At 45.5% G+C, this 15,476-nt stretch overlaps 4 protein-coding genes across 4 annotated transcripts; 2 read left to right on the forward strand and 2 right to left on the reverse strand.

The window, feature by feature from the left end:
• Positions 1 to 79: 79 nt before the first annotated feature.
• LOC128709056 (uncharacterized) lies at positions 80 to 1,247 on the forward strand. The gene is made up of 2 exons (XM_053804041.1): positions 80 to 580; positions 672 to 1,247. The coding sequence occupies exons 1-2, from the start codon at positions 80 to 82 to the stop codon at positions 1,245 to 1,247; spliced, it is 1,077 nt and encodes a 358-aa protein (XP_053660016.1).
• A 2,204-nt stretch (positions 1,248 to 3,451) lies between these two features.
• Positions 3,452 to 5,199, forward strand: LOC128718750 (probable serine/threonine-protein kinase fhkB). Its single transcript, XM_053812368.1, has 4 exons — positions 3,452 to 3,464; positions 3,905 to 3,931; positions 4,028 to 4,123; positions 4,214 to 5,199. Exons 1-4 carry the CDS (start codon positions 3,452 to 3,454, stop codon positions 5,197 to 5,199), a joined length of 1,122 nt encoding a protein of 373 aa, XP_053668343.1.
• Positions 5,200 to 9,490: 4,291 nt separating this feature from the next.
• On the reverse strand, positions 9,491 to 9,949 carry LOC128709380 (uncharacterized). The gene is made up of 2 exons (XM_053804378.1): positions 9,871 to 9,949; positions 9,491 to 9,798 (listed from the first exon to the last, which is right to left on the reverse strand). Exons 1-2 carry the CDS (start codon positions 9,947 to 9,949, stop codon positions 9,491 to 9,493), a joined length of 387 nt encoding a protein of 128 aa, XP_053660353.1.
• A 165-nt stretch (positions 9,950 to 10,114) lies between these two features.
• LOC128718751 (uncharacterized) lies at positions 10,115 to 11,739 on the reverse strand. Its single transcript, XM_053812369.1, has 3 exons — positions 11,661 to 11,739; positions 10,673 to 11,581; positions 10,115 to 10,296 (listed from the first exon to the last, which is right to left on the reverse strand). The coding sequence occupies exons 1-3, from the start codon at positions 11,737 to 11,739 to the stop codon at positions 10,115 to 10,117; spliced, it is 1,170 nt and encodes a 389-aa protein (XP_053668344.1).
• Positions 11,740 to 15,476: the final 3,737 nt, after the last annotated feature.

Genomic DNA, 15,476 nt, shown 5'->3' on the forward strand with positions numbered 1-15,476 from the left:
TTGCATGACTTCAAAAAGGGTCACCCAAACCATCTGGCGACTCAGTTCAGGTTCGTCGCTTGCGGAAGTTTGTGCCACAATGCGTTACTGTAGTTTGTTTCCGCTAGTGCTGTCCGTGCTTTTACTGCCCGAATGTGCACTGACGATGGAATCCACCACGCCAGAAGCACTTCATTCTACCGGGGATGCTCCCAAAAAGCTCAAAAGTGGACGTCGTGAAGGAAGGTTCCTCGGTCTGCTTGGTCTGCTAACTGGCCTTACACTGGTGGACTCGCTCGACGATGACAGCGACCGTCCACGACGATCTGGATTTGTGAAGATTGACGTTGGGCACCCGTCCGCCCTGGACGCATTCTACGGGGCGTACGGTTACGCCTCACCCTACTGGACCGGTGGGTCCTCGATCAACATCAAGATTCCTTTTCGACCGCCCGGTAATGAGTTTGAGACGATGGCCGTGTTTCCTTTCCCGGTACACTTTCCGCAACATGGTGCGTCACATTTCGGATCCGGTTCGGGCGTGATTGAGCCTCGTCCGACCATTTTTTCTGATCCCATCCCAAGCACAGCAAACGGATCGGTAGGTAACGAAAGACTTCAACGATCGAACAAGCCAGAAACGTGTTGATAAGTTTATAATTCTGGTTGCATCCCGTTGTTGATTCTACTAGGGAACGGTTTTAGCAGATGAATTGGAACGTCCATCTTCTAGGAAACAAAAACTCACGCCTAGGAAAGGTACGGCCATAAGCAGTAGATCGCGTCCAAAGGTGAGTCCCCCGAGAACAATTCGAAGTACGCTGCGGGCGGATGGTTCAGAGGCTGACGAGGAGATGAATACCACAACTGAAGAACTGATAGAGGTGCCTGAAACGACTGATATGATGGAGCTACCAGAACCGCCGCAAGCTATTGAGCCTTCCGTTAGTAACGATCCCGATGTTTCACCTACTAATACACCAACCAATCATCTTGCGCCCGTTTCTGAAGAGCCCGAACCAGCCACCCCGGCGTCGATCGTACAAACCGAGCTCAATTACGTCACCCAGCCAATGATACCATCATCCTATCATACCCACCGACACAGCCTGGCGGATGTGTCCGCGATCGAGCTGACGACAAGCTCCGGGTCGTACGAGTTCCAGCCCAGCCGGGCCGATCATTGGCAGGATTACTACGCCAGCGTCGCACAGGACGGTCCCAAACGACAGGTTGGCTTTCTGCCGATCGCTCCGCGGGTGAATTAATTGCACACTCAATAAAACCTCGTTTCGTTCCCAACGCTCTTCCGCCCGTTCCTTCATATCCTTGTCTCGACTCGGCGTACGTGCGGCCTGCTAATGTGCGAATCATAATGACCGCTTACGTAACGCGCAGAAACTCAACAATGGCCAGCATTATGCTCGGTGCCATAATCCACCTGCTGCGTGTGGGAAAGTGATTTTATGTCTCGATTGGCAACTGGAATGCGGGGCTAATATGTTCCCGCAGGTCCCGTGCGATCGCTCTTACAAATACCACTCTTGCTATGTAATACCGTGTCAACACTTGCTACGATCGTTTGTTCTCGCACCGGGGTATGGGCTGGAACTGTTTTCAAGTGGGGGTAATAAAAGCTAAAGAATAGATTGCTACACCTCGCCCGCATTAGGCCCGACCAGCACGACCTGCTGCTTGTTAGTTGGCTCTTTGTTTTGGCTCACCATCTAACGATTATCCCTGCCCGGGGGCGGAGGACATTCTACTGCCGCTGCACATCGCCAGCAGGTGGAAAGGAGAAGGGTTATGGACGCTCGGGCGTCATGTCTGCCATGGTGACGCACATACCTTCTACCTTTCCCGAGCATTCGTTGCTCCTGCAGCATGAATTAAAGGACCTTTACCTTTACCTTGGTCTGTGGGTGGAGCACTCTTTCAATGCCCGTGGTGGACGCTGTACGATGACTGGGGTTTTTCCCAGACAGTGTTCGTTCATGCCAACAGTGCGAATCATCATTTCGTCCTAGATGGGGTAAATGAACGACCGGGCCCGGCTAAAAACCCCGGGTGCCCGACGTCTGCACGCGAGCGTAAAAGCAGCATGTTTTGCTTCTGGTTAAAAAAGAAAACGAACCCATTTGTGGTTGCTGTTACCGAGCGTCGCTTTTTTACAGCTATAAATGTGCCCTTGGAACCATACTAATTATGTCTCCTAGCCCTAATAACCAACAAAAAGTCGACTGATTTCACTGTACGTCTGGTATTTTTAAGGAATTGTTTAAAAAGTTGAATCCTTTTTATAGCTTTTAAATAACTATCAAATAAAAAATAATTAAACTAACTTACTTTAGAACTTCATTGCAGAAATGCATGCCGATACAATAATTATTGGTGCAAATTACTTAAATGTCCACAAATCTGCCATCTAATCAGCGATATTACTTCAAGATAAATCCATATCACCCTCTGCACATAATAAACTTTTAAATCTCAAGCAATTACAACGAATCGATTAGAAAATACACAAAACGGAACAAATAAAATAAAGAGTCAAATGACAAGACCGACTAGAACTTGTAATAAATAAACCAAAAAGTGCAATAAGAATGTTGCTACATATCAATGTTTAGCTTAAACTAACTCAGTTACGTATGTAGACATAATTTCCGTTAAATTTTCGGTACAGCATGCTAACGACCTCACTGCTAACCTTAGCCATTTCACATTTGCCCCGAGGATCAAACACTCTTATCGTTTAATGATGTACCATCTCGCAACGCTCCGTCCCGACGATCGTTAGATTCCCGTGTTTGTTTATCCGGACTACCCCTTTTCCCGTGCTGCGACTGCGCCCATTCGACGCCAATCCCCAGGCGCAAAGGGAGCTTTTAGCACCATTAGCACAATGTCACAAACGCACAACATAAACAAGTTTAAGAACCGGGGCACCGGAACCAATGTTAGCAATAGTCACAAACTGCTAACCAAAAAAAAAAAAAAACGACGATCGGTCGTGATCGGTGCCATAATTAAGGGTTTGGTTCTTCTTTTTTTTTTGAGTCCTCTGAGTGCATTCATAAAAAAAAGCTACGGCACCACCATTGTTTAAGCTCGGCGAGGTTGTTTGGCGTTTCTAGCCCAAAAGGGGTTGCACATGTTCCGCACAGGAAGTTAGCTGGCCGAAGAAACTCCTATCGCAACGAAACACGAGCCGGCGCCCCGACTATTTCCGGCGACGTTTACATCCGACCTGGCTGTAGACACGCAGACATCCATCGCCACAGTCCGGTGTACCTTCGTCTTATACCGGCGTGGCAGGCGCAGACTGTTACAAACCTTCAGGGGTATTTGGTGACGGTCACCGTACACATCCAACGTCAATCGCGCAGGTTCGATCGTCGACTTATGTTTCAAAAGTCGAAAAAATACGAAACCAAACAATCAAACGTCGCGCTAGACGATAGCCGTAAGGATGAGGGAGAAAGGTACAGAATGGAAGGTGCGTCAGGACGCACGGGTAAAAGCGAAACATTCCTCACCCAGTGGCTCCTCAATTAGTGCGATGCGAAGCGAATAGAAGGCACGTGAGTTTGCTCATGGGATTTGGGTAGAAGATGTGATGGGAGCGCTCGGGAAGGATATTTAAAAACGCTTGTCACCGGTCGTACCACTATCAGTTCATTCCGAGATTTCGTCCTTATAACATTACCACGGAGCGAAAGTTATTGTAACAAGTGAAGAACACGCGAAAGGATGAAACATTACTAAAGCAAGTGCTGTGATCAAAGTGTTACTTATAGACCGTTGTTAAGTTCAAGTGTTATTTCAAACCTTTGTTGAAACGAAAGAATTATCCAGCGAGTTTAGATCATGTGGTCGAATGTACCTATGTACGTTGTAATGCTTGTGTGTTTAATATCTTCAGTTAGAAATGTCTCCAGCTACGCAATAGGTACGTTCGTAACCATGGAAACATGCCATATTAATGTGACTCCATTATTAAACCAAGTCTAACGATGTTTATCTGTATTATTCTGCGTCCCTATAGATCAAACCGCGTCGTCCGATGCATCCTCCCTCCAAGTTCTGAACGAGTTCCGAACACATCTGATAGCTGAAGGAGCGGTTCTTCTTCCATCCAAAGGTAAATGTCGTATCTTTTTAGTTTGATTTGCAAATAAATGTTCTCCAATGGAAACTTCTAACAGTCATTAATTTATCTCATAATTTACAGAGCTCACAGTGGATGAATTCGATGAGCTGGAAGTTTTGCGCTTACTTCCAATGATCGTCGACTTCATGAAGTCAGATGCGCTCTCGCCGATGGAACAGGATGCGTTTGAACACATTTTCGGCAGTATCTGGGAGCTAGTGGTCGAGGAGTCACAAAGGCATCGAGGACAGCCGCGAAATCCCATCCTCTCCGCTCTGTTAGCTTCACCGGAGATACGCCAAACCCAGTCCGAGCAAGCACCAACGCTCAATAACGACATTGATCGCAACCTCATCACAAAGGAGTTCAAACCGACCGCAGCAACGTCGGTCTCTCAGGAGGCTCCCTCGCAGCGTGTCCTGCATACGGCGGCAGCGATCGTTCAGAAGTATTATCTACGCCAAACAAAACATAAAAGCACCAACAAACGCAAAACTGCACCCACACGTCGAACCCAACGGCTCAGAAGCACCGCCGTGCACACCAAACAGCTGTCGGCGGACTCGATCCGAGTGACGATCGAACTGCCACGTTACAAGCGCTCGATTGCCAAACCGAAACAATCGATCGCCGAGGATGAGGAGGACGCGGAAATGGAGGCAAGGATTTTGGCCGCCATTCAGGCACAGATCGGAAACCCCAGTCTGGAGGAGGAGGAAGATGACGAAGACGAGGAAAGTGTGCCATCCCGTACGGAGGAAGATTCGTCAGAGTACTTGGACGATGAGGCTGACTATATGGGCATCCTAGGTGATGATGATGACGATGACGACGATGATGATGACGACGATGACGATGATGAGGAAGAGGAAAAGAATGCAGGACATACAGCGAAGGGTGCGCGCTTTGCGGCGAATGCAAACGATTTCGAAAATCCGTCCTTCAATGAGCTGCTCCAGTTAGCTGCCCGCCATCGTGCAATTCAGCAGCAGCGACAGAAGCAACAGAAATATCTTGCCTACCGGAAATCGCCTCCAAATCGCTACAGCAGCTACGAGGATTACTAGCGGAGAAGAGGAAAAAAATCCTGCTCGTGGAAGTAAAGGAATGATCGTTCATCGATCAAAGTCAGTGCAAAAACGGGTGGATCAGCAAAGATGTGTGGAGCATGTCGGGTGATTCGCCAGTAAGCTCAGTAAAACTTCAATCGTACATCGTAATATTAACGATAGGTTCAGTAAGCATTAATTTAATGAAATTATTTTTGATAGATGATTTAGGTTTGTTCATATTATAGTTCCTGAACATTAAGTGCAATGCAAATTAATAAATTCTAAGTGTTATTTGTGTAAATATGTGTTCTTTCCTTTTGTAGCTGTAAATAGTTTAAATAGTCATACGAAAGAGTTAGACGAAAGAAACCTGCATGTGACACGAAACTGTATCTGAATGTGTAGTGAAAATACTTAGTCGTCATTATTATGTTTCTCTTTCAATATGTTTGCGATGTGAATGAACCACTATTACGTTTAAAAAATCATCTATCTTTTGGTTTCGTTTTTGTAATGCAATTTTATTTTATGAAAATAAATTATCAACTCACACACAATCTAAATAAAAACGTAGCTTATTATATTTACTCGAATAAAAATAAACCCTTGAACCGGGTATTGAGCCTGTGGCGACCAGAGCATCGCAAATAGCCAAGACACAAAATAGCGCCACCTAGGTAAAAAAGAGGGTACTAAACAAATTGCTAGTTGGGAAGTTTTGCCTGGACACGACGAATACAATCAGTCCTTTGTTCCTAGGTAAAACCCAAACTAGACAACCGGTAAGGCTAGAACAATAAGATCCTTGTTTGTAGGAGAGGAACGAAAGAATAGGCGACAAAAAACAGACAGGATCAAACACGAAAGGAGACAGGAAAGTTCGAGACATGGCCAGCACAATATAAAAGCGGTGGCATGTCCGAACGAAAAGTTAGTTATCGCTCCGATCTCCGACGAGGAAGACCTTCTGCGAGTTATCGCTCCGATCTCCGACGAGGAAGACTTTCTGCGAGTTATCGCTCCGATCTCCGACGAGGAAGACTTTCTGCGAGTTATCGCTCCGGCCCCCGACGAGGAAGACCTTCTGCGAGTTATCGCTCCGGTCTCCGACGAAGAAGACCTTCTGCGAGTTATCGCTCCGATCTCCGGCCCCCGACGAGGAAGACCTTCTGCGAGTTATCGCTCCGATCTCCGACGAGGAAGACCTTCTGCGAGTTATCGCTCCGATCTCCGACGAGGAAGACCTTCTGCGAGTTATCGCTCCGATCCCCGACGAGGAAGACCTTCTGCGAGTAATCGCTCCGATATTCGACAAGAAAATCCTTCTGCCAGTAATCGTAAAGTAGGGAAGCAAAGTTGTCTGGAACCTAACTCCCAGCAGTTGGAAGGAAGAATAAAAATAGGACCCAACTACGGTTGGACAGCTCCTAAAACTGGTGACCCCGACGTGATTCTTTCCACCACCAGCCTTCAAGCAGGCTTGTTGGGTACCGCACCACTGGCATCGAGGATCAACATGGGTACTGAGGAACCATCCGGTTTCTTTACTCCACGTACGTGTTAGTGTACAGTCTCGATCCGCACAAGCTGCTTCACCCGACATCGTCCCGTACCAACACTGTTGAGTATGACGCCGTCCCGTACACGCTGGCTCTCCGACGCCGACTCGTACTCGCCTGGCCTTGTGTCCGTACACGCCGTACCACCTCAAGCCGTTTCCCGCACGATGAACGCAATCATCACGATCGCTGTGAACGGTGACGATTTCCGAACGCCGCCATTTTCTTTCACCACGTGCTGAACAACACCACCATCGAAGGACAAACGCAGAAACGAGCGATAACTCCGCAGCCGAGGAACAACAACAGCAGCCACGAAACATCCGGTACCACCCCGTACCAACGCCTCGGCTCGTAAATGCTGCTACCTTACACATCGTCGTGTACCGGCTCATGTCGACAAACACCATCCGTACCGACGCTATCCCGTCCGCACCTTTCCGTAGGACATCATTCCGTTCGACATCATTCCGTTCGACGCCGTTTCGTTACAGCGTCCGTCATCCGCAGTGACGCCGTATTAGTGCGCCAAAAAGCACATACGGAGCGCCCCTACACTCGACAAAACTAGACGCTGTAACTTCCCAGGAAACGCTATCCACGCCGTCTTATTGCGTGACGAACGCAGCCACACCATCATCTACTGGTCGTTTTCTTTGCACTGCTCAACGACAAACACAACCGCGTTGAGTGTCCTGGGAACGAACGAACTACCATCATCGCTGATGGCACATTGATCCTGAGCCTGACGACATCCATTGGAACCAACCGAATTGGTTTACGATACAACGTTGACGATCATCGACCTGCTGATGGAGTTCCCTGGATTGACCATTCGGTTCCGACACACGACAAACATAGACACGCGCCTCATGCCGTCTAAATCAACTTTCGGACCCTCGACCGACTCGCAGCCTCCTGCCCTCATCCACGGGAGCCAACCGTCATAGTCCGCGATACGACGCCAACGATGGTCGACCAGCTGAGGGAGTTCCTTGGATCAGCCGCATGTATCTCGCCCGTAATCCCGCGTCGCGACAACCGTCAACCGACCGCATCACCGATGCTTCGCAACAACCGTTGCCTGATCACATCACCGATGTGCCCGCCTTCATCACGTCGTGACAACCGTCACCCGACCGCATCACCGAGGCTTCGCAACAACCGTTGCCTGATCACATCACCAATGTACCCGTTTTCATCGCGTCGCGACAACCGTCACCCGACCGCATCACCGATGCTTCACCACAACAGACGCCGGATCCCATCATCGATGTGTTATCCTTCGTCGCCACTTCCTGGCGGAATCTTTCGATCGGTGTTTCCTAGTCACACACAGTTTCTGGTAACACCGCTCTAGGAGGGGAGTACTGTGGCGACCAGAGCATCGCAAATAGCCAAGACACAAAATAGCGCCACCTAGGTAAAAAAGAGGGTACTAAACAAATTGCTAGTTGGGAAGTTTTGCCTGGACACGACGAATACAATCAGTCCTTTGTTCCTAGGTAAAACCCAAACTAGACAACCGGTAAGGCTAGAACAATAAGATCCTTGTTTGTAGGAGAGGAACGAAAGAATAGGCGACAAAAAACAGACAGGATCAAACACGAAAGGAGACAGGAAAGTTCGAGACATGGCCAGCACAATATAAAAGCGGTGGCATGTCCGAACGAAAAGTTAGTTATCGCTCCGATCTCCGACGAGGAAGACCTTCTGCGAGTTATCGCTCCGATCTCCGACGAGGAAGACTTTCTGCGAGTTATCGCTCCGATCTCCGACGAGGAAGACTTTCTGCGAGTTATCGCTCCGGCCCCCGACGAGGAAGACCTTCTGCGAGTTATCGCTCCGGTCTCCGACGAAGAAGACCTTCTGCGAGTTATCGCTCCGATCTCCGGCCCCCGACGAGGAAGACCTTCTGCGAGTTATCGCTCCGATCTCCGACGAGGAAGACCTTCTGCGAGTTATCGCTCCGATCTCCGACGAGGAAGACCTTCTGCGAGTTATCGCTCCGATCCCCGACGAGGAAGACCTTCTGCGAGTAATCGCTCCGATATTCGACAAGAAAATCCTTCTGCCAGTAATCGTAAAGTAGGGAAGCAAAGTTGTCTGGAACCTAACTCCCAGCAGTTGGAAGGAAGAATAAAAATAGGACCCAACTTCGGTTGAACGATTCCTAAAAGCCTTAATATTGAAAGAAACAAAAATCAAAATGATTTAAATAATAAAAAAAAACCGAATTAGAACCCAAACACAAAATGTAAGTAAATGATTAATTAACAACAATATCAGACTAAAGAGGAATAATACTACTATAATAAGAACATTTTATGTACATCGAAATAAAGCAGATCGTTATCAGGAGATACAACATGATAACATGGCGTAAGATGTGAAAAAGAAATACCAAGAGAAAATTCTTTTAAAAACATAACTCCCAAGTTTTATTGTGCAGAGGAAATCAATCGAAATAACTTATAACTATGTAGTCGTCGCACTTCGAAATTCTGTTTATCAAATGTTGCTCAAAAAGCTGTGTAAAGTGAATATCCGCAAAACAGAATTAATGACCGAAATGTCTAAATTAGTAGTTTATATTTCCATTCACCAAGTTGCAAATACCTCGTCGTACAATCCAATATACAATCCTCCTTACTAATCATATTACTTTACTTATCACTAATGTTAATGTATTTAAACCAAAAATTCTTCTAGAGAGTATTTGTACAATTCATAGCTAATGTAACAAACTAACGATGCTGCCACAAAACTTCTAGTGCTTCCTGTTCCATCTTTTGAAAGTGTTTTTCCTTAAATTTCTCGTACTGACGGTCACGTGCACTGTTCTCGTATGATGCTATGGTCACTGGCAGATTGACTCGCATTTCCTCATTTTCCCGGACAAATCGTTTCAACCAACTTAGCTCGGCTCTCTTACGTTCCATGATGGTCGCATGATGGTTTGTCGTACCGTATCGGAATACTTTTGGATAAAGGCCCCAGCTTTGCAGTCGTTCCCGGTAGGAAGCATCCGTCCAAGGGTTTCTCCGATCGGACACTGTGTCAAGGCGAAAAAAAATCTAATCAGCTTGCTGTTTGTTGCACACTGTTCTGCGCCTGTTGTACTTACAATTTCGTGAAAACAATGGACTACTTTCGGTTGCCATCATCATCACCGTGCAGAGAAGAACGGTCAGTGTGACTTTCATCTTTTTGTTGTACTATCCCAAACTCTTACGATCCTTTCCCTTTCGCTTCTGAACAGCAACTGATCGATCCAACAGCGCACGTAACCGAAAGATTCACACGAAGAAAAGATCCAGGTAAACGAATCCTGGGATTGATGGTAATAACAATAACGGGACTAGATTATCCTATGGTTCCGTGCGCAAACGATCCGCTTCGGCCACCATCAGAGGCCACAGCTCATCGAAGATCTCAGCCAATGCACCCTTTTCCTCCGGTGTAACATTCTCCATGCGCAGTTGCTCGATGATGTGCGGAATCAGTGCTGCCATTTCCGGATCTTTTACCAACACTGCCATCGGTCCGCTACCTGCCATCACAACGATGAAACAAAGGAAGAGAAAAACATACCCAAAAGCTGTTAATATTTAACCTTTTGCTCTGCTCTGTTTATGTATGCGCATAAAGTGAAATATGTCTTTAAGGTACAATCAACCCGATCGTCTCAGCTTCCCTGCCGACACTTTTCCTTTCGATTGCACGTAATGCAACATGTGTTTTTCCATTCTCCCGTTTCTTTTGCGTTTCTCATTCACTTTGACAAACTCCTAAGCGATCACTGCGCCATCTAGTTGTCAGTTGTGTAATCATCAGATGCTGCTCTCTAGAGTGCTGGGAGAGTGAGTTCGAACTACGTAGGTGCCAGACACTGTTCTAAACTACTCTCAAATTTTTCAGAATCTTACCACCACCCTTCACAACCGGCATTTTATGCAGATTGGCGTCTTCCGTCAGCACGATCAGCTCCGTTTCGTCATCCTCTTCGTCGGAATCTTGCTCTTGCGAAAGCAGATCAGGTCCCATGCTTAGTTCGTACCTCACATCACTTCCGTCGGGCAGAAAATCTAGATGTTTGTCACTAAGAAGTCGCACGTCGAACGGTACATCAGTTGGAAAGCCTTCCGTTACACTTTCAGTGCTTGGCTCAACATGTTCCGCTTCTAAATCGTAATCGTTCACCACCGCTTTGTTCGATGCTGCAGGCATTTGCGTCACGTAAACCATTTCCTCTACGTTTGGTGTATTTCCTGAACCAGCACTTTCCTTGTTCCAGTGCACATCGTTTTGCATTGGTTTTCGTGCAATCGTGCCTTGTAGCTCTTCGATTTCATTAAACACTTCACTCTCCGACTGCACCACACTCAACAGGAGGCCTCGGAAATCGTTAAAAGCTTCTCGTATCTTGCTCTGCAGCGTGCCCTCCATCTCGTCACTTTCTGCACCAGTATCACGCAGTCCGCTTAGCGTCTTTACCACAATCGGGAACAGCAGTCGGAAATCGTTTGCCAGCTGTTCCTTGATCGGGTCCCGTACGGCGTACTCGCCAATGTTGAACACCTCCTCAAACCCTTCGACACCTGATAGCAACTGTTCTAACTCATCGCGCAACTCTTCCTTTGTTAAGCGATCGATAAGATTGCTCAGAATGGTTGTGGGCTCTTGGTATGCAGGTCGGTGATAGGAACGCATAACCTGCACTAAGTAGTACAGCTCGAGCAGCTTCTTCTCGTATGGATCAATCGGCACATTCGAAAGTGTTCCATCTGGTAGCTCCGGTGCGTCTCCAAACGATGGTTGATTTGTTTTGTAATAATCTAGAATGGATTAAAAATGACATCACTGTTATAAACTTATTTCAAGTTTAAATCATAATGTCTATTCTAATTTACTCACCGCGATCACGATTCACAATTACATAACTCGTTACAACCTGGGTCCAGGCAGCAACACAAACAATTATTAGCAAATTCATCCTTGCAGTTAGCAGACCCACACCTTACGTTCCACGCACGAAGCACAACTGACGGTCGGTCGAGACATGTCACGATCATTTTATACTTCTAATAGCAACACCATCGTCCGGCAGGAACCAGGCATCAAACTACATCAGTTTCGTACCAAAGGTACCCTTTTTAATCCCTGGGTGTTCCTTCACTGACCTCTGCTACCTGCGAGGCTGCTGTAAAGAAACGGATGAAAATAAATCACGAAAAATACGCTACGCTGCCCGTAGGTCACTTCCGCTGACTTCTACCTCTAGGTGGTCTGCCTAGATCGGCTAATGGACATCTGTATTACCCACGATTTTTCTCACCATCACAGCAGCATTATGTGTATACGCCCTCTGTGTTGCCAGATGATCTTTCTACGAAGGGAGTCTGTTCTGTCTGCTCCTGGCTTGCAACATTAAGAAACGGTACCAGGACGACAGGTATAGCAATCTAAACTCTCTTTCACCTGTTTGGTATTTCAAGCTGGGTGCAAACATTTTATTTTTTACTAGTTTTTTCTTTCTTTCTTTTTTGGCACATATTTACACAATTTCTACAGTTTCTCAACAAATGATTTAATGTTTAATACAGGTATGAAGATACTGTTTAAGAAAAAGGAGGAACTCAACGTTTCTCCTCAACGCTCAACACATGGAACAAAAATAATAAAATGAAACAAAGAAACACATTATAATTCGAGAAAAACACCAAAATATTCGTTCTGGTTTCTTTCCTTACGTCAGCACTATAAAAAAAAAACACAGCGTTGTTATTCAATATTCTTATATTTTTTAAATATATATTTTATGTATATATATGTAGAGCTTCTAATCTGTATAGTATCCTTTCTCTCGTTTTGTTAAATTCCCTCTCCTAAATTATGCTGATGTCTTGTTTATGATATCTGAGCCATAACGGCCGGGTGGTGATCTTGCTGCTGGTGGTGGTTAGTGCTTAATCATTTTATCGACCTTTTTCGTTCATTTTTACGTTTGTCCCGTCCACCTTACGCGAATATGTGTGAGATGGTGTTTCTGTGTGTGTGTGTGTCGGTTTTGTGTATTTGTTTGTTACTTTTTGGTTCCAATTGGTAATTTGAATTAAAGTGTTGTTAATAGTCGACGTTAAAATATGCTTACCGTAAACCGTAAATTGTTTCCTACATGCATGCTTGGTACACTGCTTGGTATATGAAGTGACGTTCGCGCGCGATCATCATCGTCTCCGAAGTGAACGCACACCAGAACGTTAGAGCGCGCGTCTCTCAACCTTACACCACCGACTCACGCCTTTTCCTTTTTGTTACGCTCATCCTAGTATTTGTGTCCTTCCTAAGTCTAAATTCCTTTGCCCCCTCCCCGTTACACCACAGGATATCAATTGCATGAGATTCTTTTAAACGTGTACCGATTGCTTAACCCTAACGCCAACATCGGCGCTTCTCATCGTGTATAAATAATTTAAACTTAACATCTACACATCGCGACACGTTTTTGCTTTTACACCTCCTTTTCGCCCATTTTCATCATTTCCACTCGCGAACAGATTTGACCATAGCCGTTGCAACCGTTTTTACAATGATGTAAATCAAATGAGATGCTTCTTGCTCCCAATGCGTGCGCTTCGATAACTCGTTGATTTGGTCGAATGGGTTTTGTTTTTGAATAAGAAAATCGTCATGTGCTTCTTCTGGTTTCTTCCGATGTGTTACCTCTCCTTTCTTCGATACCTACACAGAAATTTTTTTTTTTTCTTATTGATCTTTCAACATGATCAAGCTGTTTTACATGCTTGCCTGTAACTCTGTCAGTCGGACACACGGTAACATTTATGTACTTGGTTCAAGAACGGGTTGCGTACGTTCGGAGTTACAATTGCGTTCGGGTTTCAGCACAAACTGGCCAAGCACATCTTAACAAGCCGAAAAATATCCCAAACACGTAACCATGATGTTCCGTTCTCAGTTTCTTGATTTTGGATGGGATATCACTTAGAATATGTCCGTTAGGTTCAAGATTCGTCATGTAACTGCACAACAAATCTCAAATATTGGCATGCTTTCCTTTCCTACGTTTCTATCATTATAACCTTTGTTAACATGTGTATCTGTGTTTTGGGTGTGCTACAAAAGGACTAACTGGCTGTGAAATCTATATCCGATTGGGTTTGTTCCTCTTTGCAACTTTTTGCTTGAATATTGTCACCGATTTGTTCAAATTGTGAAAGTTGCAGTTGAGCCAATTCACCTTTCCTTGAGGTGTGTCCGTCTTTTGTCTTATTTTCCTTCTCCCCATCGCTCACTTCCCCGTCCCCGTCAGTTCTGTCGGTTTTGGTTACGTTAAAATAGCAAATCTGACATCGTTTATCGCCCTTGTGTTTAAATATTCTTGTTACGATCTCGGATTGCTCGGTGTTCTAAGTTTTCCAACTATCTGTTTCGAAGTGGTTTTTTTTTGTTAAATTTTCTTCTCTTCAAAGGCACAATTTCACTCCATTCTTCCCCGTATTGTGTCACTGTGCATGCTCCTGTTGGGCTTATTTTCACGTTTCAACTTCCTTTCGAACACGAAAATTGGTAAAATCTTCTTACGGACTTCAGCGGATACGCCATCGGTCTCCTGTTCCATGATGATGTGTATATCTATAAAGGTTAACTTTTGTATCGGCGGTTTTGAGGTTTCAATTTTTTTGTTTTTTTTTTTCGAACACCTAAATATGCAAACAAAGTAAGAAGAGTTGCAATTCGTCAATTCATGTAGTGAGGGGCCTTTTGATCAAATGTCGCATAATCAAGGCAACAGAAAATAAATCTCAAACCGTAATGTACATTGGACTCAAATTTATCAACAAAAGCTAACAAAGTCAAAATGGGCAGCTTGAAACAAGTGGTTAAAGAAGGGAACAATTTTACTAAATCACTCACCGCAGCCCCCACCACACGTTCCGGCAGATGCGGAAGCGGGCAAGGATGCGACGATACGCTTCTTAAACAAAACCTACGCAACAACAAAATGGGAAAATAAATTAACCACTTCCACGAGGTAAGCGAAAACACACACACTCACACACATTTGACTAGAATTTCATTCTTCTGCTGCTGCTGTGCCCCGTGCACGAAAAGGAAACGGAAGCGGGATCGAGCACGATCAGGTGTGGTGGTCTAGATGTGATTCATTCGAACGCACAATTATTTGCGTATTGATTATCGAAGCATTGCGCGTGCCTTGCAGCCGGTTAATCACAACTAATTCACTCGGCACCTTCGTCGGACTGCGCCTGTCGCGTGTTTTCATGTAGATCTCCGGTTTTGTTTCCTAATCGCTTGATCCAGTTGTTTCGGTTTTTTTCGGTGGGGATAAGACGTTCGCTACGTATTGGTATTGCTTGGGTACGGTTTGTTGCCTACCATTCGTCAAAGCATTTGGTTCTGACCCTGCTTCGCATCTCGTTCCATCCGAATGAAAAAAGAAACAAGTATTGCGTATATCAGTCCATACGATCCATTTGCAAAGGGGATCGCTCACAATGGACCGTGCGCCCATCGCTGGGATGGTCTTTTGTCTTTCCGCTCCGGTATTAAACATTGCCCAATCGTGGTTTTGTTAAACTATTTTGCATAGTTATTGCCTGGCTCCTCAAGATTCCACCGTGGACAACAAGAAATTGAGCTTTTATCGAATACTAAATATTTATTCTGCCTTTTTCTGTGTTTTTTCCT

Source organism: Anopheles marshallii, chromosome 2 (assembly GCF_943734725.1).
Source record: "Anopheles marshallii chromosome 2, idAnoMarsDA_429_01, whole genome shotgun sequence".
Lineage (NCBI taxonomy): Eukaryota > Metazoa > Arthropoda > Insecta > Diptera > Culicidae > Anopheles > Anopheles marshallii.